The 25,391-nt window shown below is 33.4% G+C and overlaps 2 protein-coding genes and 1 long non-coding RNA gene across 4 annotated transcripts in view; 2 read left to right on the top strand and 1 right to left on the bottom strand.

Moving 5' to 3' along the window:
* LOC111508683 (dymeclin) overlaps window positions 1–891 on the top strand; it is a 31,737-nt gene extending 30,846 nt beyond the window's left edge. For both annotated transcript variants that reach the window (XM_074186055.1, XM_023164271.2), the window contains one exon: window positions 597–891. In XM_074186055.1, coding sequence (XP_074042156.1) covers window positions 597–740 — 144 coding nt within the window. In that variant the 3' untranslated portion in view covers window positions 741–891. The remainder of the gene's footprint in view (window positions 1–596) is intronic.
* A 2,137-nt stretch (window positions 892–3,028) lies between these two features.
* The window catches only part of LOC111504307 (ribosome biogenesis protein BMS1 homolog), a 44,978-nt gene continuing 22,615 nt past the window's right edge, over window positions 3,029–25,391 (bottom strand). Inside the window, exons 7-12 of the mRNA XM_074186054.1 lie at window positions 14,997–15,562; window positions 12,640–12,775; window positions 12,442–12,585; window positions 12,211–12,386; window positions 3,442–3,603; window positions 3,029–3,382 (exon numbers count right to left, since the gene is read on the bottom strand). Coding sequence (XP_074042155.1) covers window positions 3,182–3,382; window positions 3,442–3,603; window positions 12,211–12,386; window positions 12,442–12,585; window positions 12,640–12,775; window positions 14,997–15,562 — 1,385 coding nt within the window. The 3' untranslated portion in view covers window positions 3,029–3,181. The remainder of the gene's footprint in view (window positions 3,383–3,441; window positions 3,604–12,210; window positions 12,387–12,441; window positions 12,586–12,639; window positions 12,776–14,996; window positions 15,563–25,391) is intronic.
* On the top strand, window positions 22,121–24,310 carry LOC141487228 (uncharacterized). The gene is made up of 3 exons (XR_012468275.1): window positions 22,121–22,907; window positions 23,218–23,293; window positions 23,970–24,310. It is a non-coding gene; the product is annotated as an uncharacterized lncRNA (long non-coding RNA).

Raw genomic sequence — 25,391 nt, 5'->3', positions numbered from 1 at the left:
TTTCTCTGGCATAAAATGAATCTATTGAAAACCCCTTTTCCACACCATGACAAAAGTACTATCTTGATGCACATTTCACTATTAGCATCATCAGGAGATATTTTAGTCAGTAGGGATTTCTGAGGGCATGAATCCATTTCTTCTGAAAATTCCTCACAAGAAATGGCTTTCTACTTTCATTGTCGTTGAACATTGAATCACATCAAAGTTAATATTTTTTTAATTAAGTTTGTGCTACAAATATTCGTTATGTGATACATAAATGTGATATATAAATGGGTATTGATAGAAAATGTCATCTACATCCACAATGGGGAGTATCACACAAATGAGAAACCCCCAAACCCTCTTATTTCATTCCTCAATGATATGAATGATATATAAATGCAAGAGATAATTTTATCGGACATGCATTCAAAAAGGGGCAAACCATAGACAAAATATCAAAATCATTTGTAAATTGTGCTCTGTGCTTAATTTTCAATTTACAGTAAACTAGGACTAGTGTTATTAATTTTCACCAAGTGACGGACCAGTCCATTCATAATCACTTTAATACAACTTTGTGAGGATTATTATCATTTTGATTTTTTCAGAAATTTCCTGATCTCAAGTTCAAATACGTTGAGGAAGACCAACCCGAAGACTTCTTCATTCCTTACGTGTGGGCCCTTGTTGGTCAGCAGTCAGTTTTGAATTGGTCTAATGACTCATTGTCAGTTTTAACAAGTATTTGCTAACAATTCCAAAAATAACATGATATAAATAATGTATATATGTTAAATAAATTTTAATTTATAGTTACTTGTAATTATAATACCCAGAAATATTTATAACAAAATTGTTGATATGTATTATTAATTTTTTAATAAAACTATGTTTTTTTCCCAAGTGTTTGTCTCAATAAAAATAAATTATTGTTGATAAGTCTATTTTTCATAACAAAACTTAGGGTGACATTTCTTTTGAATTATATTTGAATGGGTAAAAACTATTTACAAATTCTTAATCATTTTTTTTTTATTCGGGAAGTCTTGTTTCCACTGATTATGGAAGGCATTTCTATAATTTTTTTAATGTGGTTGACAATTTATGAACTTTAGAGACTCGGACATCCATTGTAAAAAAGGATTAACAGGTTTACATTATATTGATTGAAATATTGAAAAAATACTACCACCAAAATATTCGGATGAATTAGCTGAAAAAAAAACGACAATTATATATAAATGAGAAAGAAATAAACAAGGAGTATTCTGTGTTTACCAAGGTCGAATCCAACTACCAGGTCCCTTTTGAACGAGAGAAACATTATTGAATTTAAAAGTATAAGAACGCAAATTTGAGAAGAAAATAAATGACCTGAGATAAAAGTGAATTGAATGAGTTAAGATATAAGTAACAGTAATGATTTTCAAAAATACAAACCACTGATGGTGAATGAATGAAAGTGATGAATAAAAAAAAAGTTTCAAACCAAGCTACTTTGTTCCAATTGTTAGCATACTCAATCGTTTCCTGGAGATAACTGGCCTATTCCTGACACTATCAGAACATTTTAGGTCACTTGGGCACTTTTCCTTCTCTCCTCTGAATTCTCTTGTTCAGTGCATCATTTCCCGCTTGATTAGAGGTTTTTATATATTGCGGATATCCGTAAGAGCCTGACGAAATTAGTTGTTTTTTTACCATTTTCTTTGAATTTTTGAACCAGTTTTTCCCAGTGCAGATAATTTCACCTTTGGACCACTTAATCTCATCTTGGTGGATCCAAACATGCATCACTAATTCTGATGTGCTATTCCTGATGGGATTTTTTTACTCGCCATTAAGTACTTTCAAGAGCCTTTTGGCAAGTCCTGATTCGGTGAAACAAGCACAAGAAAAACACCCAGCGAGGAGAAAACAGCAAATCGGGAAAAGAGGGCCTGTTTGAACTCATCAACATAACATGAAGTGGTTCGAAAGGAAGTTTAAAGATGTTGCTTACATAGAGAACGACACATTCAGCCACACTACTGAAAAATCTGCAAAGTATGGAAAGTTTCATTCAAGCAGGAAAATAGGCCTTGGTGCACTGAACTGGAAAACCGAAAGAAGAAAAAGTATAGCTAAAGCGTGCCCAAGAGATAAATAAATTGTCTTGAAATATAAGAAATAGGCCAGTTATCACTCAAATACGATAGAAGATAAGTTGTAAAGTAGTTTGTTTTAATTATTTTTTTCCTCATTTTTTTTAAATTTTCATTATTTATAATTATTAATTTATTCATTGTTCCACCTATTGAATAATTCATTTCCATTTCAGGTGACAAGTGTTTTAATTTTCTATACAAATTAACATTCTGAAACTTTTAAATTTCACAGTCATTGTTAATTTCATCTCACTCGAATATTTCAAGTAGAGGAATTTTGAAATTTCATTAATTTTCAGAGTTTAGGTATAAAATAATTAAAATTTTTCATATTAAAAAAGAAATTTCACCAACTCATCAAATGGACATGTGATAAACTAATTACCCATTTCAACATTACAGAACAGATTCAACCGATAAAAAGAATTCAATTCTATTTGGAAATTCAATGAATTTTCAGAATTCTTAAATCTATTAATTTCCAAGCAATATAAGTACATAGGCTTTTGCGACCAGAGTCATGATTTAAGATAACAAAATCTGTTCTGGTAGGCTGTGGTCGAATGCTGCAGTAGCAAACAAAACGTTTCTTATTTTACATTCAATGTTTTTTGGTGGGTTCGCAAAGTATGTCAATGTCCTAAGATGCTTATTATCCTGCGGTGGGGTAGACCTGGTAAATGCCTTATTTTCGTAATATTTTGGAAAGAACAGATTCATATTGTTTGTACCTTTGATGACAGCAATTTGTTTTACAAAATTTAGTTCTCTCTATCTCTCTGGAATTTACCTTCTGGCTGAGAAAGCTATTGTACAGTGAAACACGTGTTCACTGAAAATCTCATGAAAAGTGCCACTCAAACACTTTTTTAGATAATGAAAGTCCAGACCGCTAACATTCTCCATTATTTTTATTGGTAATAAAAAGTAACATTAACGATGTGACACAGAACATTGAAGTTCCATCCAGCCAAAATATAAATTGGAAATAATTAAGAAATACCCATATCACTTGAGACACTTTTTGACCACTAATATATCCCTGATTATTTCCCTTTATCTTTATTTTGAGCTTTACTTCTGTTCTTGAATAGCTCTTTTTTCTTTTCCTTCAGCTTCTTGTCCTTGAATGCTTCTAAGGCTTCCACTTCCTGTCTATGTTTTTCCATCCTACTCTTGGTCTCCATTTTGAGTTTGTTCTGTTTCTGTTCGTAAGACGCCCTCAACATTTTCATCATTGAAGAAATCTATAATAAATTTGAAAATAAAAAAAACAAATTCAAACAGATAGATTTTCATGACTGACCTTTTGCTCTTGGGGTTCACGAATGACAGCCACCCTTTCAATGCTCTTCTTCTTCTCCGAAAGCTTAACGCCATGTTTTGGTTTATCCCTGTAGGGTAGGGCTTTTTGTAGTTTTTGGGGTATGATAAGTGGCTTGAAAGGTTTTTCTTCTCTTTCGATTGGCTAGAAGAAAAAAAAAAGAATCCGTAAATACAAATTAGAAGAATATTTTATTCCAACTACACACAACTACACAATGCTATAACTTCGGGGGAAGTTATATAGCGAGAACAAGTGTTCCAGTAATAAAGATTCAGAAGTTTTAAATATGACTTGAAAATATTTTTCATTCATTTCAATCGTTCTTTAATTAAAAACTATACCAGTCCAACTAATGAAGATACTGTTTTGTGAAACGTGCCTCAAATAAAATTTATTGCGAAAGGTCTATAATTATTATCATGGATAAAAACTACTTGAGAAATATTCTTTGAAAGACGTTTTTTACGGACGAGTCAATGTTTCTTACTATATTTTGAATTTATATCAACAATCTGAAAAATAGAGCCAGGTCAATAGAGAAGCTGTTAAAGTATAACAAAGGCCAAACTGAAAAGGTCACCCCAAAAATTACTGCTCAGTATCAATCAATTATTTATTGACCCCAAGAAACATAAATTTTTAAAACAACCAAGTTTATAAAACGAATATTAACAGGAATAGATATTTTTATGGATATTTTTTTATGTATTTTCACCTTCCACACCTGTATAAAGTTCTCAATTATAAATTTCATATTTTTCAGATTATGGAAGATGAAAATACCCAAAAAAAGGTCGATAAAAACACTTTCCTCCACAAAAAATGACTTTCGTTCAGGAATAGAGATTTTTCTGAATACAAAACATACTAGGCAAATTATCATAAAAATGGGTACCATATTACAAAATTGGGGAAATGGTTTCTCGGGAAATCTGTCGTGAAACATATCAAAGAAGTACACCACCCCCTTCAATCAGAAATGTTATAGAAGATTCTGCTCAGCAGTTTGAAGTGGAACCTAGCAGACTTGAAAACCCTACAGAGGATGGGCAAAATTTTTTGTCTCCAATACGCCTCCACAAAATGCGAGAACGAGAAAGAGCTCCATTGCACCCATAAATTCAGTCAAACATCATGGCGTGAAAGAAATGACAGGCATAGAAACAATAAATAAAAAAATTAGTATTTGTCATGTAAATGTCCAGGGTTTTCTAAATAATTACACTTCAATTGAACTATTTGTTCATATTAACCAAATTAATATTTTATGTGTATCAGAACACTGGATTACCAGAGAACACTCAGATTGTTTTATTAATACTTCCTTTGGAAACTATAGAATAGCAGCTATCTATTCAAGAAATAATAAATTTCGTGGTGGTTCTATCATACTCATAAAGGCAGAACACAATGAAACTGTGATTAGGGCCATCGCTAATCTGTCCATAGAATGTGAAATTGAAATATGTGCCATACGTTACAAAATGAAAGACTGTACCATTTCTGTTATAACCGCATATAGACCACCAAATGGTAATCCCAATATTTTTATCAGTGTGTTAACACAGGCACTTGATATAGCTACTAGTAGGTCTGATTTTGTTGTTCTCTGCGGAGACTTTAACATAGACCAGTGTTTCTCAAAGTGTGCGCCGCAGCGCCCTGGGGCGCCGTGGAACCTTTACTGGGGAGCCGTGGGCCACGGGCAAGTCTCAAGGTACAACGTTTTACAACATATATAAGTGAGAGTAAAGGTAATACGTCGGTACCTCTTAATAAAAATCCTCTAATAATATGATAATATCGGTAATTGCACAATGCAATCCGTCAAGACAGCCACCCACCTACTTTTATTAATTAAATATCTAGTGTAGTCTTGACGTTCGGGGCGCCGCGACAACATTCAAAAAACATAAGGGAGCCGTGAATTTGAAAAGTTTGAGAAACACTGACATAGACTGTCAAAAATCGAGTATGAACACAAAATTGCTAATAGATATTTTGAACTCATATCAATTATGGGAAAATGCCAAAGAAGATACTAGAATTTTTACCAATAGAAACGGTCACACCAGCGCAACCTCTATCGACTACATGGTGACAAATCTCCCAAAACCAAGTTTTAAATGTAATATAGTTCAACCAAATATTGCTGATCATCTTGCCCATATTTTAATATACGATAGGACGGAAAACATTGACAAAAAAGAAGAAGTGTGTAGCAGACATTCAGTTATGAGGCGTACGCTTTATCCTGACAATATTGAGGAACTAAGAACAACACTGACTTTTAAAGACTGGTTGCCTGTATATCATCTACTTCTTAATGAAGCTTTCCAATATTTCATTCAGACATTACTATGGTATGATATATCATGTCCAAGTAAATATGTACATATAAGAAACAATGGTAATAACACAAAACGTTGGGTAACAAATGAAATAACTAAAGAAAGTAAAGAGTTGAAGGATATGTTTTGGATTTTATCACACTCTCATGAAACCAATTCCATTCTAAAGGACGGATACAAGGCAAAAGTTAAAGAACACAAAGAAAAAGTTAAAAAGGCAAAAAGAGACCATTATTCGTCGAAAATAAATAAATCCGCAAATAAAACTAAAGAAACCTGGAAAATTATTAATAGTGAATTAGGTATAAAAAAGAAAGATGGAAAAGAAAAAATCATTCTTCAGCAGAAGGATACCGTTATCTCTGACCCACACAAAGTTGCATTAACTTTTGCTGAGCATTTCGCTAATGCATCAGATTCCGCAATGTTAAATCATTTTGGTCAGAATATGTCTCTTCCCTGTACTAGGGTAGAAAATATCACCATCAATTATCCATACTCATCTTACCCTATCACAGAATATGAAGTAGTTGAGTGTCTTAATAGAATGAAAAATAAGACATCTTCAGGATATGATGAATTATCGATTATAGTTATAAAAAATATTATTGACTTAATACTAAAACCATTTATATACCTAATAAATCAATCACTTATACAAGGGTTCTTTCCAGATGAATTTAAAAAAGCATTGGTAATTCCTCTGCACAAAAAAGCTGACCTAAAAGTAGTTGATAACTACAGGCAAATTTCTCTTCTCAGTTCTTTATCGAAATTGTTTGAAAAAATAGTGTCTACAAGAGTGATTTATCACTTAGAAAAGAACAAATTAGTAAGTACTTCTCAGCATGGTTTCAGGCAAAACAGGTCGATTGAAACAGCCTCGTGTCACTTGCTTAATTATATATTATAGTGTCAATATTATATGTATTGACACTTTAATAGATAAATTGGCGCCTCTAGGACTTCCAGCCAGTATAATAAAGTGGATACAATCATATATGACAGATAGAACCATGATAGTGAGATGCAATAATTCAATTTCACAGTCAGGCTGTGAAACTTGGGGTACCACAGGGTTCAGTTCTTGGGCCACTGCTGTTTCTTCTTTATGTAAATGATCTTCCACAATATTTAGAAAACGTTCATGTTACCATGTTTGCCGACGACATAACGATAACAATATCCGATCAGGATGCAGAACAGCTTGCAGTTAAACTGGAAATGGTTGTAAATCAATTTTCATCCTGGTGTCAGAGAAATAAGTTAATTCTAAACACGTCCAAATCGGTAATAGTCAAATTTTTTCACCGAAAATTGTTACCCAACAAACTTTTTGTAATTGACGACATCCAACCCTCTATGGAAACTAAAGTTTTAGGCACTCATTTAGATGAGATTATAAATTGGGGTAGACACATTGAAAGTGTATGTTCAAAACTAAATAAAGGCTATTTCGCTATTAAACAAATGAAATCAACCTTGAATACAGCAGGGTTGTTAAGCATTTACTATGCTATGGCATATGCACATATTAATCTGAATATATTGGCATGGGGTCGAGCAAGAGAATTCTTGAGAGTGTTTATTTCCCAAAAGCGTTTAGTAAGACTGATTTTTAACTTGAATTATCAAGACAGTTGTCGATCTATCTTTAAAGAAAATAAAATTCTTACGGTGCCTGCTGTGTACATTTTTCGATGTATTATCTTTGCCAAACAGAATATAGATAATTATCCGTGTAATTCTGAGAAACATGAATATAACACCAGACACGGTAACTTATTGAAAATTCCTAAACATAGAACGACATTCTATGAGAGGTCTCCGGATTACAATGCAATCATATATTACAATAAACTACCAGAATCACTCAAACGGACTGGAAGTAACATCATATTTCAAAAGAAAGTTAAAGACTTGCTATTAGAGAAATGCTACTATAGTTTCCAAGAATTTTTAGACGATAATTTCTGAAAAATAAAATATGAACTAGATCTGTATACGTTTTCATATATTTTAATTGTGTATGTGTTTATATGTATGTATAAATTTATTTCTTTTTTTCTTTTTAGTGACGTCTTGTATAAATATTAACATTTTTAAATTTATACCTAGTATTAATTCTGATTATTGATTGACTTACCATATATACACTATGTATCGTGAATGGTGAATAAAATATTATTATTATTATTATTATATAATACATCTTGATTTGAAAAATGAAAATTTTTTATTTTCAATTAATTTATTGGTAAAGATATTTTTTCGTCTTTCTAGTATGATATTCATGACCAAAAAATTTTAAAGATCTATATTTATTTTTATTGATAGCAGAATGAATAAATATATTCATTTTTATTTTATGCAAGAGGAGATATTTAGTATTTATTTTTTTTCTGATTGATTCAGCCGTTAGTTACTTGATGAATATCTCTAGTAATTTCATAAACTACACTTTATGATTTCATCTCCACAAACTTTATATAAAAAAAATATCACTACATGTTTCGCTAACACAGTAGCTTTTTTGTAGTGAATTATGTACTGAAAGTTCATTCTTATACTTATTTATATTCCCCACGTATTTACCTTAAGCATCTACTCAACTTTTATATATCCAAGATACATCCTCAATTATGACTACCTAAAACAGGGGTCTGTGGTAACCTACGGCACGCTTGATAACTTTGTGAAGAAGCAATAAAATGAAGATTTAATTTTAAGGATACTCAATGTAAATTCAAAATAATCTACGGAAATGTATACAAGCTGGCGACCTAGCTTGACCAAGCTATTGACCAATTGGGGCTACAGCCCCAATTATAATGATAATCGTTGATCTTACAAAATTCACAATTCCGGATACTTCAATACATTACTGTTGATATAATTTCCCAACGGGCCAACAGGGGAATCACCCGATCGCCTCGTGTCATAATATTGTTACTAGGTTATTTCCCTATACCATAGTACAAATACGCCAATTAGGTTTTTTCATTCATCATTTTACCAGTGACAAAGTTATGCAGGATGCATAATTCAAATTCAAAAGTTAATTATCTGAAAAAGTTAGTTTGATGGCAGTAGATTTTTCAATCATTTTTCAAGACTTTGGGTGCATCGACTAAAGTACATACACATTCGTCATCAAAACATCAAGTTTTTCTTTAATTGTTCAATAGCTTCATTAAGTTGAAATTTTGAAAATCTGAATAGTGCGCCGCCGCCAGCAATGCGAAAACTAGAAGATTATTTTACTAAAAGTACCGACGATAACATGGATATTGTTCTGGCATGAATAATTGCATTAGATAGATTTCCACTCAGTACATTCAGGCATTTTAAGAAATTTGCTCTTAGCGAAATACACGTATTTATCTAAGTTAGCCGTCACAATTTGAAAACAATTTATTAACTACAATAAAAAAAAAACAATAAAACATTGCAGGTGATAAATTCAATCTATCTTTCGACACGTTAATTTACAGAAACAATCTGGAGCTTGGGACTGTTTCTACTCCTGGATGAATGACAACTGAAAATTGTCTTCATATATCGATGAAGGCTCTAAGTGAAATTGATTTTCCCGGAAAATGATATCCCAACTATTGTAACCGATGGAACCGAAAGTAGGACAGCCTGTTTGCACTGAACAACAACTGTAACTCGCACATGGTATCAATTTAGCTGTCTGTGATGTGATTTATAGAAAAAGGATTGTTTGCAAGAGAGCCAGCTCTACCTCAGATGTTACTATAAAAGAACCAGTTGTTACTGCTGATTATATGGATGACAATAATGATGATGGCAGTTTAGAACTGTCCAGAAAGCATACAGCAGATAAAGGAAGATGAACATATTAATGAGCTGATAAAAAATCCACAATGTTTTAGTGTATTTCAAAAGATTATCATTGAATAATGAAAAAGTATTTCACTAGTTCGGACTTCCATTGTCTAATATATAAAGTGATTAGATCCCTGATTTATAATTCTTCTTTTAGTTGTTTCAGGGATTTCAAATCATTTTATATATTAGCCAATGGAAGTCCGAACTAGTGAAATTTATCATGAAATATTGTCAATCACCTTCAAACAAACAATGAAAAAGTATTTCAAAAATATGCGAAGTTCGAACATGAAAAAGCTGTCTCTTCTTTTTGATTGTAAAATCAGGTGGAAAACAGTATTTTCACAACTTGCATCCAAGAGGTTCTAATATATCCCAATCATCCAATCTATTTAGAAAATACAGATTTTGATTTGGTGAATAAAATTGTTGCTGTGTAGATTGCAACTGAGTTGACAGTAGAAATACACTGTTGACGAGATGGTAATTTAGCAAAAACTCATCATTCACCAATAAAATGAAAACAAGTGTATTATTGTATCCTAATTTTAGTGTGTTTTTTACAACAATATTAATTTTTTTTTTAATAACACTAGAGTGTTTTTTTCATAAGCACAATTAGAAACAACATAGCCTGCTCCTGGGACAGTCCCGGGATCCTAAGATTATATATCAAAATAATCCTGAGTTTGAAAAACATTCTCGGGTTTGTTTTCTCTAGGTATCACTAGACCCCATTACCATTTGAAATTTGGGGGATAACACCCCCGCTTAGGGAGTTGTAGGTTTTTAAATAGTTTTGAAGTCAAAAACTTACAACCTTATGTTACAAACATTTGAAATTTTGTCAAAAGTTCTTTAACTGTCAGTTATGCCTTGCGGTAAATTTTTTGTTTGTATTTTCACATTTTGGATCATATTTATTTCAGGTGGTAGTGTGAAGTGATAAATTAGAAAGGGGAGAGTTACTATAATTAACATTTTTTTACGTATTTCTTATTACTTGAATTGAAGGGGTTATATTTTTAGAAGTGATTAATTTTTTGGGAAAGAAAGTTTTTGGCTTTCTACTACTCCATCTTGATACAAAAAAAATGTGGGAATCTTCCAAAAAAAGAAAGGAAGTAATCAATTTGAAAATAAGTAACTCTATACATGGATGTGTAGATCATGCAAAAAAGCAACTTTTAGACATAAAATGGAAGAAAGCCCTCCTGAAACAGCTACTTTCATATAAACATTGAATTGCACGAAAGAAAAAAAATATTTCGAAACAAATACTTTTACATGAATACTGAATTTTACAGAAGATACTTTTCTCTACTCAGTTTGTATTCCAAACATTCGTTATGGAATGAAATTCAGATATCATTCACAGGAGTTCCACTTTAAATGAATGGTAATAAATTACACTTACATGGAACACTGTCATCCTCACTGGTATAAATCGATGTTTCGCCATAAGACACTTGCCTTAGGGCTCGTCAGTACCAAATTGGATAACATTATAGAAAATACACACAATTCATTCATGAATTATGATTTTCAATGTTACGGAATAAGTTTGATCTACTTATGTCATCGATGACATCGTAATGACATTCATTCACCTATTTGATTAAATCCCAACCAAGAGGAATCTTATTTGAATTGAAGGGGTTATATTTTTAGGAGTGATTAATTTTTAGGAAAGAAAGTTTTTGGCTTTCTACTACTCTATCTTGATACAAAAAAAATGTGGGAATATTCCAAAAAAAGGGAAGGGAGTAATCGATTTGAAAATAAGTAACTCTATAATGGATGTGTAGATCATGCAAAAAAGCAACTTTCAGACACAAACTGAAAGAAAATTCAGATATCATTCACAGGAGTTCTACTTCAAATGAATGGTAATAAATTGCACTTACATAGAACACTGGTATTTAAGTATTTCTCATTGCTATACCCATCCATTGAAATGATTTCATTGGGACTACAGAGGTTATAGATCCAGTGCAGGATTTATATAAGCCATAAAAAAGCTATAGCCTAGGGACTCCACTTTCTTGTGAGCCCTCAAAAACAATTGTCCAATATTGCAGCATCATTTGAGAGCAGGTATCACCAACAATGAATAAAAAATGAAAGGGAAATATTCGTGAAAATACTTATTAAATTAATAGTTTTTTTAATTTAATAGAATGTGTGTATGTGTGTGGTTTTCTGAAGATTGTTGAAATTGAATTTGCCAATATCATTATTATTTCCTTTCCTTACATCATGTTTACATGTTTTCCCTTACATCATGTTTTGGATCATTTGGTTCATCTTCAAGCCAATGCTTATTTTTTTCAAAATAATAAATTATTCAAATTCACGGACGGTGGGCTGGTTATAGCAATGGATAGTCAACTGACTGGGCCCCCACCCCCCCAAAAGGCCGACCCAAGCTACACTCTAGGACTTGAGCTTGCGCTGACCTTTTATAAATGTTCAAAAGAGCCGGCAGAAGTCACAGAATATTTGGGCTTATGAAGACCTCCAACTGAAACAAATAACTTACCGTGTACAAACTGTCAATGTTCACTTTATTTCTGAGTCCCTGTTCTCTCTTGATTTCACCGGTGGTTCTGATACCCCTCCAAGAATTCTTCTGATCTGGAGGCAACAACAAGGTATTTACCGGATTATAAAATTTTGGAGGCTCCACTTTGAACCAGGTCCTACAGAAAACGATATCTGAAAACAATACGAGTGAAATAGTTGATCCAACCACAACAATGAATAAGATTACCGCTGAGTAGAATTTTATCCTCAAAAGTAGCTCTAAAACACCCTTCTGGTTTGTCTGCTTTTTTTATTTGCCCCCTTACCCCTGAGACTGTTTTGATTTTGGCTCCCTCAAACTTGGCGACTTCCAAGGAGCTGTTGAACATGCCTGTAAAATGTGAACTAGTGAAATTGTGCATGAAAACAGTATTTAGATTGTCACCTTTGATCATAGCTGTTTTATTGTAAATTTTCAGAGGGTAACCGACTAACTTGAGTTTCTTCAGTATCCTCGTAGATTTATCCAATTCTTGTACAGATCCCGTGGCAGCGATTCGGAAACCAAGTTTTTTAATTTCCTGAAAAGAAAATCTCGGGAATGAAACAGATATAATTTTTCAGATAAAATATGTGAAATAGGGCAATGGAAACAAAAAGGAATTCTACTTTCAAAAGGTGTTGTGAAATCACAATAAGCAAAGATGAATAGAAAATTTCATTCATCTCTTCCATCATATTTTACAATGACACAAAATAAGTGGTGATACTAGCTACAGAAGATTACTTTACATAAATGTACAACATTTATAAATATAATTTATTTCACTCAACCACTCTGTAGTTTTGAATGAAAACATATAATCTGACTTATGCTTATGAAACAGAATCTGTATAACCTTTAAAGATTCCTAATTCAGTCAGAATCTGTATAACCTTTAAAGATTCCTAATTCAGTCAGTTTGTAAATAATTTCAAAATACCTGATGATAGGTCATAAGCTTAAATGTTATCTCACTTTCCACAAAAGTACCTGTCTCTCTAATAGAGGAATGTTTGAACAAGTAATTGATGAATTATTTTCTCTCACAAATTTGTGTATGAAACAAAATAGTTTCCAGGTAGAAGATTTTTTTTATGAACAACAGGAGAGAACGGCTATGGGTAACCTCTTGTCCCCCTACCTGGCTAACCTGTTCATGAGTAAATTCGAAATGGAAACCAAAGAAACGACAAAGTATTTCCCTAGAATATGGCTGAGGCATAAGGATGATGTTTTTGCGATATTTGATAACAAAAAATCGAATATTGACGACTTTGTTTTCTTTTTTAAATAACAGACTTCCATCAATAAAATTCACATATGAGTTAGAAAATGAAATATATATATATATATATATATATATATATATATATATATATATATATATATATCAGTTCCATATACCACCAATACACGAAAGACTAGGAACTAGAGATATCTCAAATGGTTAAAAATTCTGATCATTCCCATATTGATTTCAATTTAAGAGCCACCGGTAGACAGCTGTTTCAGCCTATTGGGAATCGTCAGTAACGGGCAAGCGGTCCTCGATTGAAGACAAAATGTGAAAAACCAAGAAAAGTACTTAATAGAAATAACTGCGTAAACGCAAGTGAGACATAAGTGGAACGACCTATTGGTGTGATACCCAAGTCAACTTGCCAAGTATTTTATGTCAGTGTTGGTGGTTTGACCAATCAACCGACAACTGCGGTGGCAGAAATTTGGGAAGCTAACCTGGAATGTCATCGAAAAACGAATCCACATGTTTCTAAAAATGATATGAAATCGAGAAAGGGTAATGCAGTCAAGCTGCTGGAAAATAATTTCATGAAAATAAAAAAATGAATAAAAAAAGATAAATTAAATAAGCTGAAACAGCTGTCTACCGGTGGCTCTTAAATTGAAACCAATATGGGAATGATCAGAATGGTACTTATTTATTTATCTTTTGATTTTCATGGAATTATTTTCCAGCAGCTTGACTGCATTAACCTTTCTCGATTTCATATCATTTCTAGAAACATGTGGATTCGTTTTTCGATGACATTCCAGGTTACTTCCCAAATTTCTGTCACCGCAGTTGTCGGTTGATTGGTCAAACCACCAACAATGACATAAAAAACTTGGCCAGTTGACTTGGGTGTCACACCAATAGGTGGTTCCACTTATGTCTCGCTTGCGTTTACACAGTTATTTCTATTAAGTACTTTTCTTGGTTTTTCACATTTTGCCTTCAATCGAGGACCGCCTGCCCAGTACTGACGATGCCCAATAGGCTGAAACAGCTGTCTACCGGTGGCTCTTAAATTGAAATCAATATGGGAATGATCAGAATGGTACTTATTTATTTATCTTTTATCCATTGATCGTTGTCTTGGGTAGAAAACGGCTCCAAAATTACCAGTGGAATTGTGAATATAGAAAAAAATTGGTAAACTCAAAAGAGAATGCTAAAAATTTTTGAGAAAGAACCCATTGTATTCTCTTTATATTCACATATATGTCTGTGCAAGAAAACTTCAATTTTTTTTGTTTTGAAAACTGACCAAAACGGCAAGAAACAAAGTTTCTCAAAACGATTAAAAAAACATGCATTTTAACCGTGTTAGGCCGTGTTAGGAATCACACGTTAAAAGGTAAGACCTCGTTAATCCTTAGCTCGCACAAGTTTCGACTTCTGAGGGTTGTCGTTCTTAGGGGTGCGACAGCTGGTTAACGGAAAAACAGATTTTGAAACAGATTTTGAAACTACTCACCGTTGGATCTGAATGCACCGCCTGCAGCGCCAAAAACCCTGTTCCTTGCGGCGTGATGGGCCCCCAGAAGTGAGCATTGCATGACAAATGTTCCGGAGTGTATTTCAAGTACCGGAACTTCAAATCATCCTCTAGCTTTGAGTACAACGGAATCGTCTGGAATCGCCTCCAACCTAAAGAAATGATCAACGGATCGTTCGTCTTGAGTATCTTCGAGTGCCAACGGTGCTTCTTGATCTTCACGTTCACATACCCAATATTTTCTTCCCCCATATTCAGCGCCCCGATAACGAGGGGATAAGTCGGATCGAAATGCTGAACGAATTCTGCAGGCACACTTTCGAATTCGATCCTGACGTACATGCCCGACCGATAGCCCTCAATCTGCACGCGCATCTCGTCTGGCATATTCTCGAAGACCTCCTTGTTCAGCTGCGACTGCCTTTCCGCAGCCTGCTTCAGCTCGTCATAATAGCTACTCTTCTCAGACGTATCGTACTCCGCATCGAACTTCTCCTTAAGCTTGCGCTTCTTCTCCGATAGCAATTCAGCGTCACATTCGGCATCTTAATAAAAATATTATAATAATAAACATGTTTTTCTGACAAAGCTATGAAGAAGATAGTGTTTTGAATAGAAAACAAGACAGTCAGGAAGAAGGTATTATCAGTCGAAAAACATGAGTCTTTAAAAAGAATATAAGAAAATAATATGAGTATAGCTCATACCTAATATATTCCTCATCAATAGGGGTGCAGTAATAAAAGCTCATAATATATGGAAAAAAAACGGAAAATTTGTATTACTAGTGTCATACTTGGAGAAACTTAAAAATAATATGACTCTTTTCTATTTATTGTTGTATAAAAAGTGAACACAGCATTGGAATTATTCCTTTTGAATGATTTATTACTGCATACTTTTTGAAAATAGACTATAATATATTGAGGCGAGATAGTAAAAATGTTAAGATTGCATATTCTATGCATATTGCATTCCTTTGCACATTCTTTTCGAAACAAAAAGTGAAGTCTGTTTCTAAAAAAGAAGGGTATACCGAAAATTTATTTTACTCCATATGTGTTTTTTAACACATGAAATATAAGGTTTGTAACGTAGACTGTTAGTAAACTCTTTAAAATTATTCATAATACTGAACCAAAAGTCGTAGAATCATATTTGAAGCTACTATTTGAATGAAATTAACCACGCAAGATTCCCAATCAACCATGTCTATCTCTTACAGATTGGAAAAAATAAGATAATATCAATTAGAACATCTTCTTGTGTAAATAAAATGAGTTCAAAGTTTGATTAACTCGTGCATAAATACGGTACAGTTTCAATTATCCGAATTCCAACTATCTGGATCGCGATCGTCAAATGACGATCCGGGTGACTTTTAGGGGTCACACATTTTTTTTAGTTTAGATTTTCCAGGTAAAATTACATATCCATTATGCATGTTCAGATGTTAATTGGACTGCAACTCTCGATGATTTATTGTGCTTCAGAATTATTTAAACTGGACTAAATAAATGTTTCTTAACGAAGCCAATTACTTTATTCGATAGGTAATCTTTCATGTTAGCCGGCAAGAGTGGGACTGAAAACTTATCTGATCTGATCCGCGACGGAACGAGCACAGTATTTGTTTTTCTCTGCTATAAGAACCTGAATTTCCTCGTGAAGAATAATCCACTACAAGATTGTATATTTCCCTTAATCTGGTAAAGACCTGATCGGCGCCCAGTCTACGATTACTTTAGTCAGGTAGGTAAGCAACACAAATGTATGGCTTGTAAAGTAGGTCTCCTGTGAAGCATTTCAGAGAGATTCCCTCCCATGGCTGCACTGCTGCAGTGTACTAAATACACCCATCAGCAAGGAGACACTCTCTTGATCCTCTTGGGTAACCTGTAGCTGTCCTGGCCAAAATGTGCAGTTCTAGAATCGTACCTATGGACTATCTTCTGGAATATCCTTTATCCTTAAGATTCCAGTTGATTGGTCGATATTGAGACCGTCAGGTGTTCAAGGTGTAAGATTCTTATGTCAACCTTCCCAAATGAGGTCATCTATAACTGTATCCCAACTTGACTAACTAACATGTTCAAGAATTAATTTTATACAATTCATATGTGTATGTGTACTATATCAAGTAAACTGGGTAAACTGAGTGTTTTTTCCATAAAATAAGATTTTTTTGTCGAATCCATTTCTCTGGATATTTGATTATTCAACCTAGGGTTGGATATATGTAATTCTACTGTATCAATATTTCTGAAATTTCAATACTCAATATGGTGTGTAGTTCCAGTTGTGGTTAGTAATACTAGCCGTAGTAAGTCAAATGACTCGATGTGTAATTCAGTCAACATAATGTAACTCAGCGCAAGTCAAAGTACAGAGTCAACTCAGTATGTGCATCAGTGTCAGTTCAACATTCACACTTAAAGTCAATGAATATTCTAATTATAACTAAAAAATCAAACTAAGTGTAATTCGGTATAATTTTGAAATAATAAATTTAGTCAACCTTTACACAATACACATGTTAATAGATATACTCGTTAAAAAGAGCCGAACTATACTCTGTCAAAGTACATTTACATAAAAACTGGCTGTTAAATTATTTTATTATCCTCCTTCGGAAGGAGTTGGAATTCTGAGCTCATATCGGATTCCCTCTCTACATAGGAAGACTTGTTACGCTAATGAGGGACTCTGCCGTGTTATAACTTCTTTCCCTGGCTACTCGCGAGATAATTTATGAGAGGGAGAGAGAGAGAGTATGTGTTTATTATCCAATATACATGACCTTATTGACAAACATTGGTAAAAAGAGAACATATCTACATCCAGATAAATATACAATTACATAATTACATGAAAATAATACATATAGATAATCACATCTAGGTAAAAGTACACATATATTATTACATATAAGCACCGTCAATTTCATATCGTTTCATCATTAAAATATTCTGTCAGATTGTAATAGGCTTTAGATGCCAGACTTTCATGTAACTTTTTCCTAAAAGTTTTAAGAGAACCCATGTTTTTTATAACTTCAGGAATTTTATTATACATTTTGACACCGACGTAAATTATTGAGTCTTTGATGTGTGGATTTAGGGATGATTGATGATACATTCATTGCATTCCGTGCAGTGCGATTGTTATTTTCATATAAATATTTGTTCTTGTAAATGAGACATGTAACTTCTAAAACGTAGATTGAGGTTAATATCAGTGTTCCATGAAGTAGCGAAAGGATTCGACTCGGAGACTACAGAGTGCAGCCTGAAAGCGACTTAACGCTTTCTCAAGAGCGGGATATTATATGAGTCTGTTTTCTGAGCAAGCTTTTCTCAACGTCAATGAATGCTAACCCTTAAACGATGATTCATCTGAACCAGAGATTAAAAAGTATTGCATTGCTGAATCTAATGTATCGTCGGGTATACCTGACTTATGTATGCCTTTATATGGGAAGGTTGCTGCGGTCATTGAGGTGGTAATCTTGGTATAAATGGCTACAGGTCACCTTAGAAAATCAAGGAGCCATGGGAGGGCGTCTCCCTGAAATGCGTCAAAAGAGACCGTAACAATTTCCATAGCAATTTCCAACCGGAATCAGTAAAATAATCAGACTAACTTATACCAAAGAAACGCCAAATATAAATATTGTATTATCAGCATTATCAATTTTGGCTTATATTTTTATCTCGTAGAGAAACATCGGGTATTTCAGAGGCGAGTAAAGTTAAAAGTTGCCGTGAAAAATTGTAGTAGTGGCTAGTTATATAATTGAAATACGGTTTATTAGTTCTTATTTTTTGTATAAAGGGTCGAGACAGAACACAAAACCAGAATCAAACTAATAAGAACGATGATAACGGAACGGAAGAGGATTTAGAAGAAAATCGAAAAATACACAAAAAATTGCAGGACAAAGAATAGAAAATAAAAAACTAGTGAAACATCAAGAAAAACAGGAACAAATAAGTAGAAGCAGAAGTATTTATGGGGTTCCATACTTTGAACAACATGTTAAGAAAATAAAAAACTAGTGTAACATTAAGAAAAACAGGAATAAATAAGTAGAAGCAGAAGTATTTATGGGGTTCCATACTTTGAAAAACATGTTGAGAATATAATCTAGTTATTTCCATATGTTGATTTTTTTAAGTTGGTAATTTTGTTGAATAAGTCATGATGTAAATGTATTGAAGCTGATAAAAGTTGTTCTTCTTTTGAAAAAATATCTTGATTTGATCGTAATAAAACTAATGCTGAAAGCAGTTATATATGGTGTTGACGAACAGAGATTATATTGCGCTGTTTAAAAAATATGTTATGGAATACGAATCGAAACCTTTGTAAATTAATATAATAATCGAGTTTCTCCCACTGATCAGAATACTGCCTTAGTGCTCCAGCCATCATGTCAAATTACCACCACACGCCGAATGATCCCCTCCAAATAATTATCAGCTCTACGGATAACTATTGTATCAAGAAAAGAAAGGGTGTTATTATTCTCAATTTCAATGAAAAATTCTCACCAACAAACTAAACATGCTAAACATCTGAAACTGTGAAAATATGTTCGTGGCGAATGTACCAACATAAAAAAATTGAAAAATCGCTAATCGAACGTATGTAGCCCACAAAATTGGAACATTCACCTTATTTTTTAAACAAATGAACTGAGAGCTCTTACACCTGATCATTTCCTAACGCTTGAACCCCTAATCGCATTGCCGAATCCTGATACATCACCCAGAGAATGGGCAAACTTGACCGTTTTTAGCTTCATTTACAGTTGCATTCAACCTTTTGTAGTAAGTAGGATATGTTCCTCCATTAAAATGGAATCTTGTTCGAGCAATAAAATTTTTTCCCGGGTGATGACGGTATTGCAAGAGTTGCTAAAGTCCGGTGCAGAGCGGGAATCTTTACCCGACCTCTGATTAAACTTTGCCCTTTACCGGTGGCCTAAAATCTTTTCTTTTTGATTTAGTTGCTTTTATTTTCTTATATTTTGTACTTTACTTAATGAGGCATGGAAACGTGAAACGTGGCCAAATGGATCCATGATATCGTTTTTTTCGATGAAGAGGAGGCCAGCAGAAGTGATGGATCCCCACATTCAGGAATCTTAAATAGCTTCACGAGACAAGCGGAGGATTATACACTCCCAAATCAAGTGCCTATCACCGAATCTCAAGGGAAAGACTAATCTATTTTGCACTTCAATATACAAGGTTTGTCAGACAAAAATAAACTTCTACAGCTCACAGTGATGGAGCACAATACAGACATACTCTGTTTGTCTGAACATTGGCTGAAAGAAGATGAAATGAAAATGACATATATTGATAACTTTAAATTAGTTTCTTTCTATTCAAGAACGAAATTTAGAAATGGTGGGGTGTGCATTTATGCTAAAAATAATGTTAACATTAAAAGTATAAACTTTAAGTCATGCATAGAAAAAGATTTTGAGGCTTGCATAGCACTATTGGAATGTAAATTATCTAACAATGTCTATATAATTACGGTATACAGATCACCTATAGGTAATGTCAAGAAGTTCATCCAGTGTCTGAGCAACTACTCCATAAAATCTACAATGTAAGAAACCACTATGTTTTATGTGGAGATGTAAATATAAATTTATTAAAAGAATCATCAGACAAAAAATAACTCGTAAACCTAGTAAAGCTAGTTACAATATAAGACACTTTGTTAATGAACCAACAACTATTAATTGATAATATTTTCTCTGATTTAACAATACAAAATATACTTGTTAAAGATTCCTTCTTATCTGATCACACATTTCAAACAGGTTTCTTCAAAGTGGATTTATCTAGACTAAATACTTCAATCGCTATTATGAAAAGAATTTATAATGATTCAAATATTGAAACTTTCTCTTTCCGTATAGCAAATGAAACTTGGGGTGACATGATTACTGTTGACTCGTTTGAAGATAAGTTTAAAGCTTTTTACACAACACTTCTTTATCATTACAACTGTTCTTTTCCTATAATGAAAGTTAAGATGAAGGCAACATCGAAAAAGTGGTTTTCACCTCATATAAAAAACATGCATAGCCCGTGAAATGAAAAAAAATTGAAAAGCAAATAAATAACAAGTTCTATACCTCTAAATATAAGGAATTTAAAAAAATTCATCAAACGACTGTGAAAATATATCAGAAACAGATCAATGACGCTAGAATAAAAAAGTCCAATAATGTTGGACAGTTGATAATGTGACAGTTGGAAAATAATCAATGAAAATAGTAACAGAGATAATGATAATGATATGACGCCCCAGTCATACCGACCAATTAGTCTAGTGTCTTTTTTGCTCAAAACACTGGAAAGACTGATAGATAGATACATAAGAGATGAGGTATTATCAATAAACCCTCTCAACGAACGCCAATATGCGTACCAGCCAGGTAAGTCAACAGATCTGGCATTAAATGATCTTAACAGGCTACTAACAAAATCCTTAGAGGATAAGGAGATAGCCATGGCAACATTCATCAACATCGAGGGTGCCTTTAATATCGCATCCACAGAGTCCATCACCAAAGCTCTAGATAGAAAAGGGGTTCCAACCCCCTACTGTGGGCTATCCTAGTGGACGAACTACTAATGAGGCTAAAATCCAAAGGCATGCATTGTTTAGGATATGCCGATGACCTCGCGATTATCGCAAGAGGCAAATTCGCAAGAACTGTTTCGGATCACACACAAACGGCTCTAAACATAATAAATAAATGGTGTCAGGAGGAGGAACTAACAGTAAACCCTCTCAAAACTACACTAGTAGTCTTTACAAAAAAGAAAGTACTTAGAGGGCTGAAGCCACCAATACTGCACGGGATAGAAATTCCAATTGCACAAGAGGCAAAATACTTGGGAGTCATTTTTGACCACAAGTTGACATGGAATCAGCACCTACAAAAAGGCTGGGGCGATTCGAAGGCTAAATGACATTCAAAGGCAAGCTTGGCTGGCTGCCACGGGTGCTATGAGAACCACCCCAACAGCCGCATTAGAAGTCTTGCTGAACCTAACGCCACTACATAATAATAATAATAATAATATTTAATAATAAACAAATAATAATACAAATAAACACCAACAGAGAACATCGCGAAAGCAGAGCTTGTATGCGGTGAAACTGCCAAAATTTTCGATTAAAAAAATATACGTATTCTATGAAATAAACTATAGCAACAAACAAAAAAGAAATACAGAAGAAATAATCTAGACAGTAAATAAAACTTTTTTATGTAGTAGTTAATAAAAATAATAATAAACAAAAAGAACTACAAACCATTGCAAACAACAGGATTTGCCAATACAAAAAAAGAACAACATACTATGTTACTAGGACGTCAGGCTCTTAGTAACAAATTAATTTGATGTCGTTCGTCCAAAACGAATTTTTTAATTAATTTTTTAAATTTTTTAAAATGTTCTGCCTGTCGAATGGACTCCGATAGTATATTATAGGCTCGACTAGCTGAATGCAAATGACTTCGATGACCAATTGTTTTGAGTGTCAGTTCTGTTTTGATCAATTTTTTTACTTTATTTCTAGTGTTATGTACGTGGTCTATATAATCGTGACGTTTATGTTTATATTGAAAATACACTAACTGTATGTAGTACAACTGACTAATATCAAATATTTTAGCCTCTTGATAAAGAAGGTTTGTAGGATACAACATGTCTCTTTTAAATATTATTTTTAGGAATCTTTTTTGTAGAGTCTCAAGTTTGGACAAATGACAGTTTGCGGCTCCACCCCATCCCAATATTCCGTAATTTAGCCTAGATTCAACCAGAGAGTAATATACAATCTTTATCACAGGTAAGTCTAAGTATCGGTTCAGAAATTTTATTTTATATAGCATAGGCCTTAATGTTTTAATTACATTTTGTATATGTATATTCCATTTCATAGTATCGTCAATTGTTATACCTAAATATTTTATATATCTAACTCTATTTATTTCTATTATTTTATTGTTGACATGTAACTGTACAACATTAAAATCTGGTAAACCATTTTCATAACAACTAAATGGAACAAAGCACGTTTTTGAGTAATTAACAGTTAATAAATTATAATCAAACCAGTCTATAATGTGAATAAAATCTTGATTAATTTTTTGTTGTAGGTCAGCCCATGACTCACTCTGATAAAAAACAGCCGTGTCATCTGCAAAACTAATAATGGAACCTTCAGTATTCAAGGTAAGTAAATTATTAATATAAATGGTGAACAGAGTAGGCCCTAGAACCGTACCTTGCGGCACACCATATGTTATTAAATTTTCTTCACTTAATTTATCATTTATTTTGACTTTTTGCTTTCTTCCAGCTAAATAGCTTACCATCAAATTATAAACACTGCCCCTGAAACCTAAATCCTGTAAAGTTTCCAACATCCTATTATGAGACACTGTGTCAAATGCCTTTGCAACATCCAAGAAAATGCATAACGATTTTTTGTTTGTATCTAGTGATTTATAAATTTTGCTTGTCAGAAAAGAGATTGCATCTTGTGTTGACCTATCTTCCCTGAACCCAAATTGATGTTCTGATATTAAATTATATTTATTTAAGTATTTTGTAATACGAATTTTCAAAATTTTTTCAAATGTTTTGGCAAAGTTAGAAATCAGGGAGATAGGTCTATAGTTGGAAACTTCAGTTTTACTTCCTTTTTTATGTAATGGGACTACAATTGATAATTTAAAACAAGAAGGGTATACACCTTTATAAATAATATTGTTTATTAAATAACACAGTGGTGTTGCAATCTCATTTGCTATTTCCTTCAAACATTCTGCGGTAATTTCGTCGTAACCCGGTGATTTTTTGTTTTTTAAAGATTTTATGGTGTTAATAACTTCTTCTTCTGTTGCAGGTTCCAAGAAAATTGAATGGGGTAGTGATTTGTAAGAATGTTTACAATTTGAAGTCTGCGGTATTTTATTAGCAAGTTCTGGTCCTACATTGGAAAAATAGTTATTGAATTCCGTAGCTATTTCAAAAGAATCAGTGATAGAGTTTCCTTGAACATTATGTATTTCTGTTATACTGTTATTTGTTTCTGTTTTGCCTGTGAGTTCATTTACAGTGTTCCACAGAATTTTTGAATTATGTTTAGATGCATCAATTTTATTTTGGTAGTAGTTACGTTTGGCTGTTCTGATCAGTGTTGTCAAATTGTTTTTATAATTAATAAATTCATGTTTTTTAAATAAATCATATATATATATATATATATATATATATATATATATATATATATATATATATATATATATATATATATATATATATTCAAGGGGAAACCAGGTCAGTCATCAGTAGACTGACCAGAGGGCAAATGCCTATAAGCATGCTGCACAGTAAGAGGTACAACGAGCTAAACAAAGAGTTGGAAAACGACCCCATAATGGGAATGCCATCGGATGAGATGCTTCCCCAGTATAGCTTCGGAAAAAACTTCAAAACAATTATAACAGGCAAAGAGGCATGGAAAGGAGGACCTCCAATAAATGCAGAGATTGCCTGTTACACAGACGGCTCAAAAACTGAAGAAGGCGTAGGAGCAGGAATCTATATAACTAAACCAAAGACGAAAGTCTCACTAAGCTTAGGTAAAAATGTGACGATATTCCAGGCAGAAACAGCGGCAATACGTCACTGCGCAGAAGAGTTTACTAAGGCAAGAGTTTAAAGAAAAGACTATTGAAATATACTCTGATAGCCAAGCAGCTATAAAAGCAATTAGCTCCATGCAGATCAATTCCAAACTGGTCTGGAACTGCCTAGAAAAGCTACAAGAACTAGGTAGTCAAAACAGACTGTCATTAGCCTGGGTACCAGGCCACACAGGATACAAGGGCAACGAAGAGGCTGATTCATTAGCACGAGAAGGAGCATGACACTCCCCCATTGGCCCAGAACCCTTTTGTGGTACAGCAAAAGCGCTGCGAAAAACTTGTAACAGCAACTGGAAGGAAAAACAATCTCAAAAATGGTGGAATAAGGCGCCGGGTATGAGACAGGCCAAAGAGTTCATTGAAGAGCCATCCCCAAAATTCACGGAGTACCTACTAAGTCTGAATAGGCGATCAACTAGAGTTCTGGTCGGGCTATTGACGGGACACTGTAGACTCAACAAACACATGAACAACATCGGACTGGCAGACACAGCCCTATGTAGGCTTTGCCAAGAGGATGAGGAAACCTCCGTACACATACTATGCTATTGCGAAGGTCTGTTGAGGATGAGGTTTGCAACATTAGGGGAGGAAAAACCACAACACTCTCAATATAT

Source organism: Leptinotarsa decemlineata, unplaced genomic scaffold (genome assembly GCF_025532065.1).
Source record: "Leptinotarsa decemlineata unplaced genomic scaffold, Ldec_3_MD MMD2_tig00078422_RagTag_RagTag, whole genome shotgun sequence".
NCBI lineage: Eukaryota > Metazoa > Arthropoda > Insecta > Coleoptera > Chrysomelidae > Leptinotarsa > Leptinotarsa decemlineata.
The sequence above is the reverse complement of the archived record's forward strand: the minus strand, read 5'-3'. Positions and strand labels throughout refer to the sequence as shown.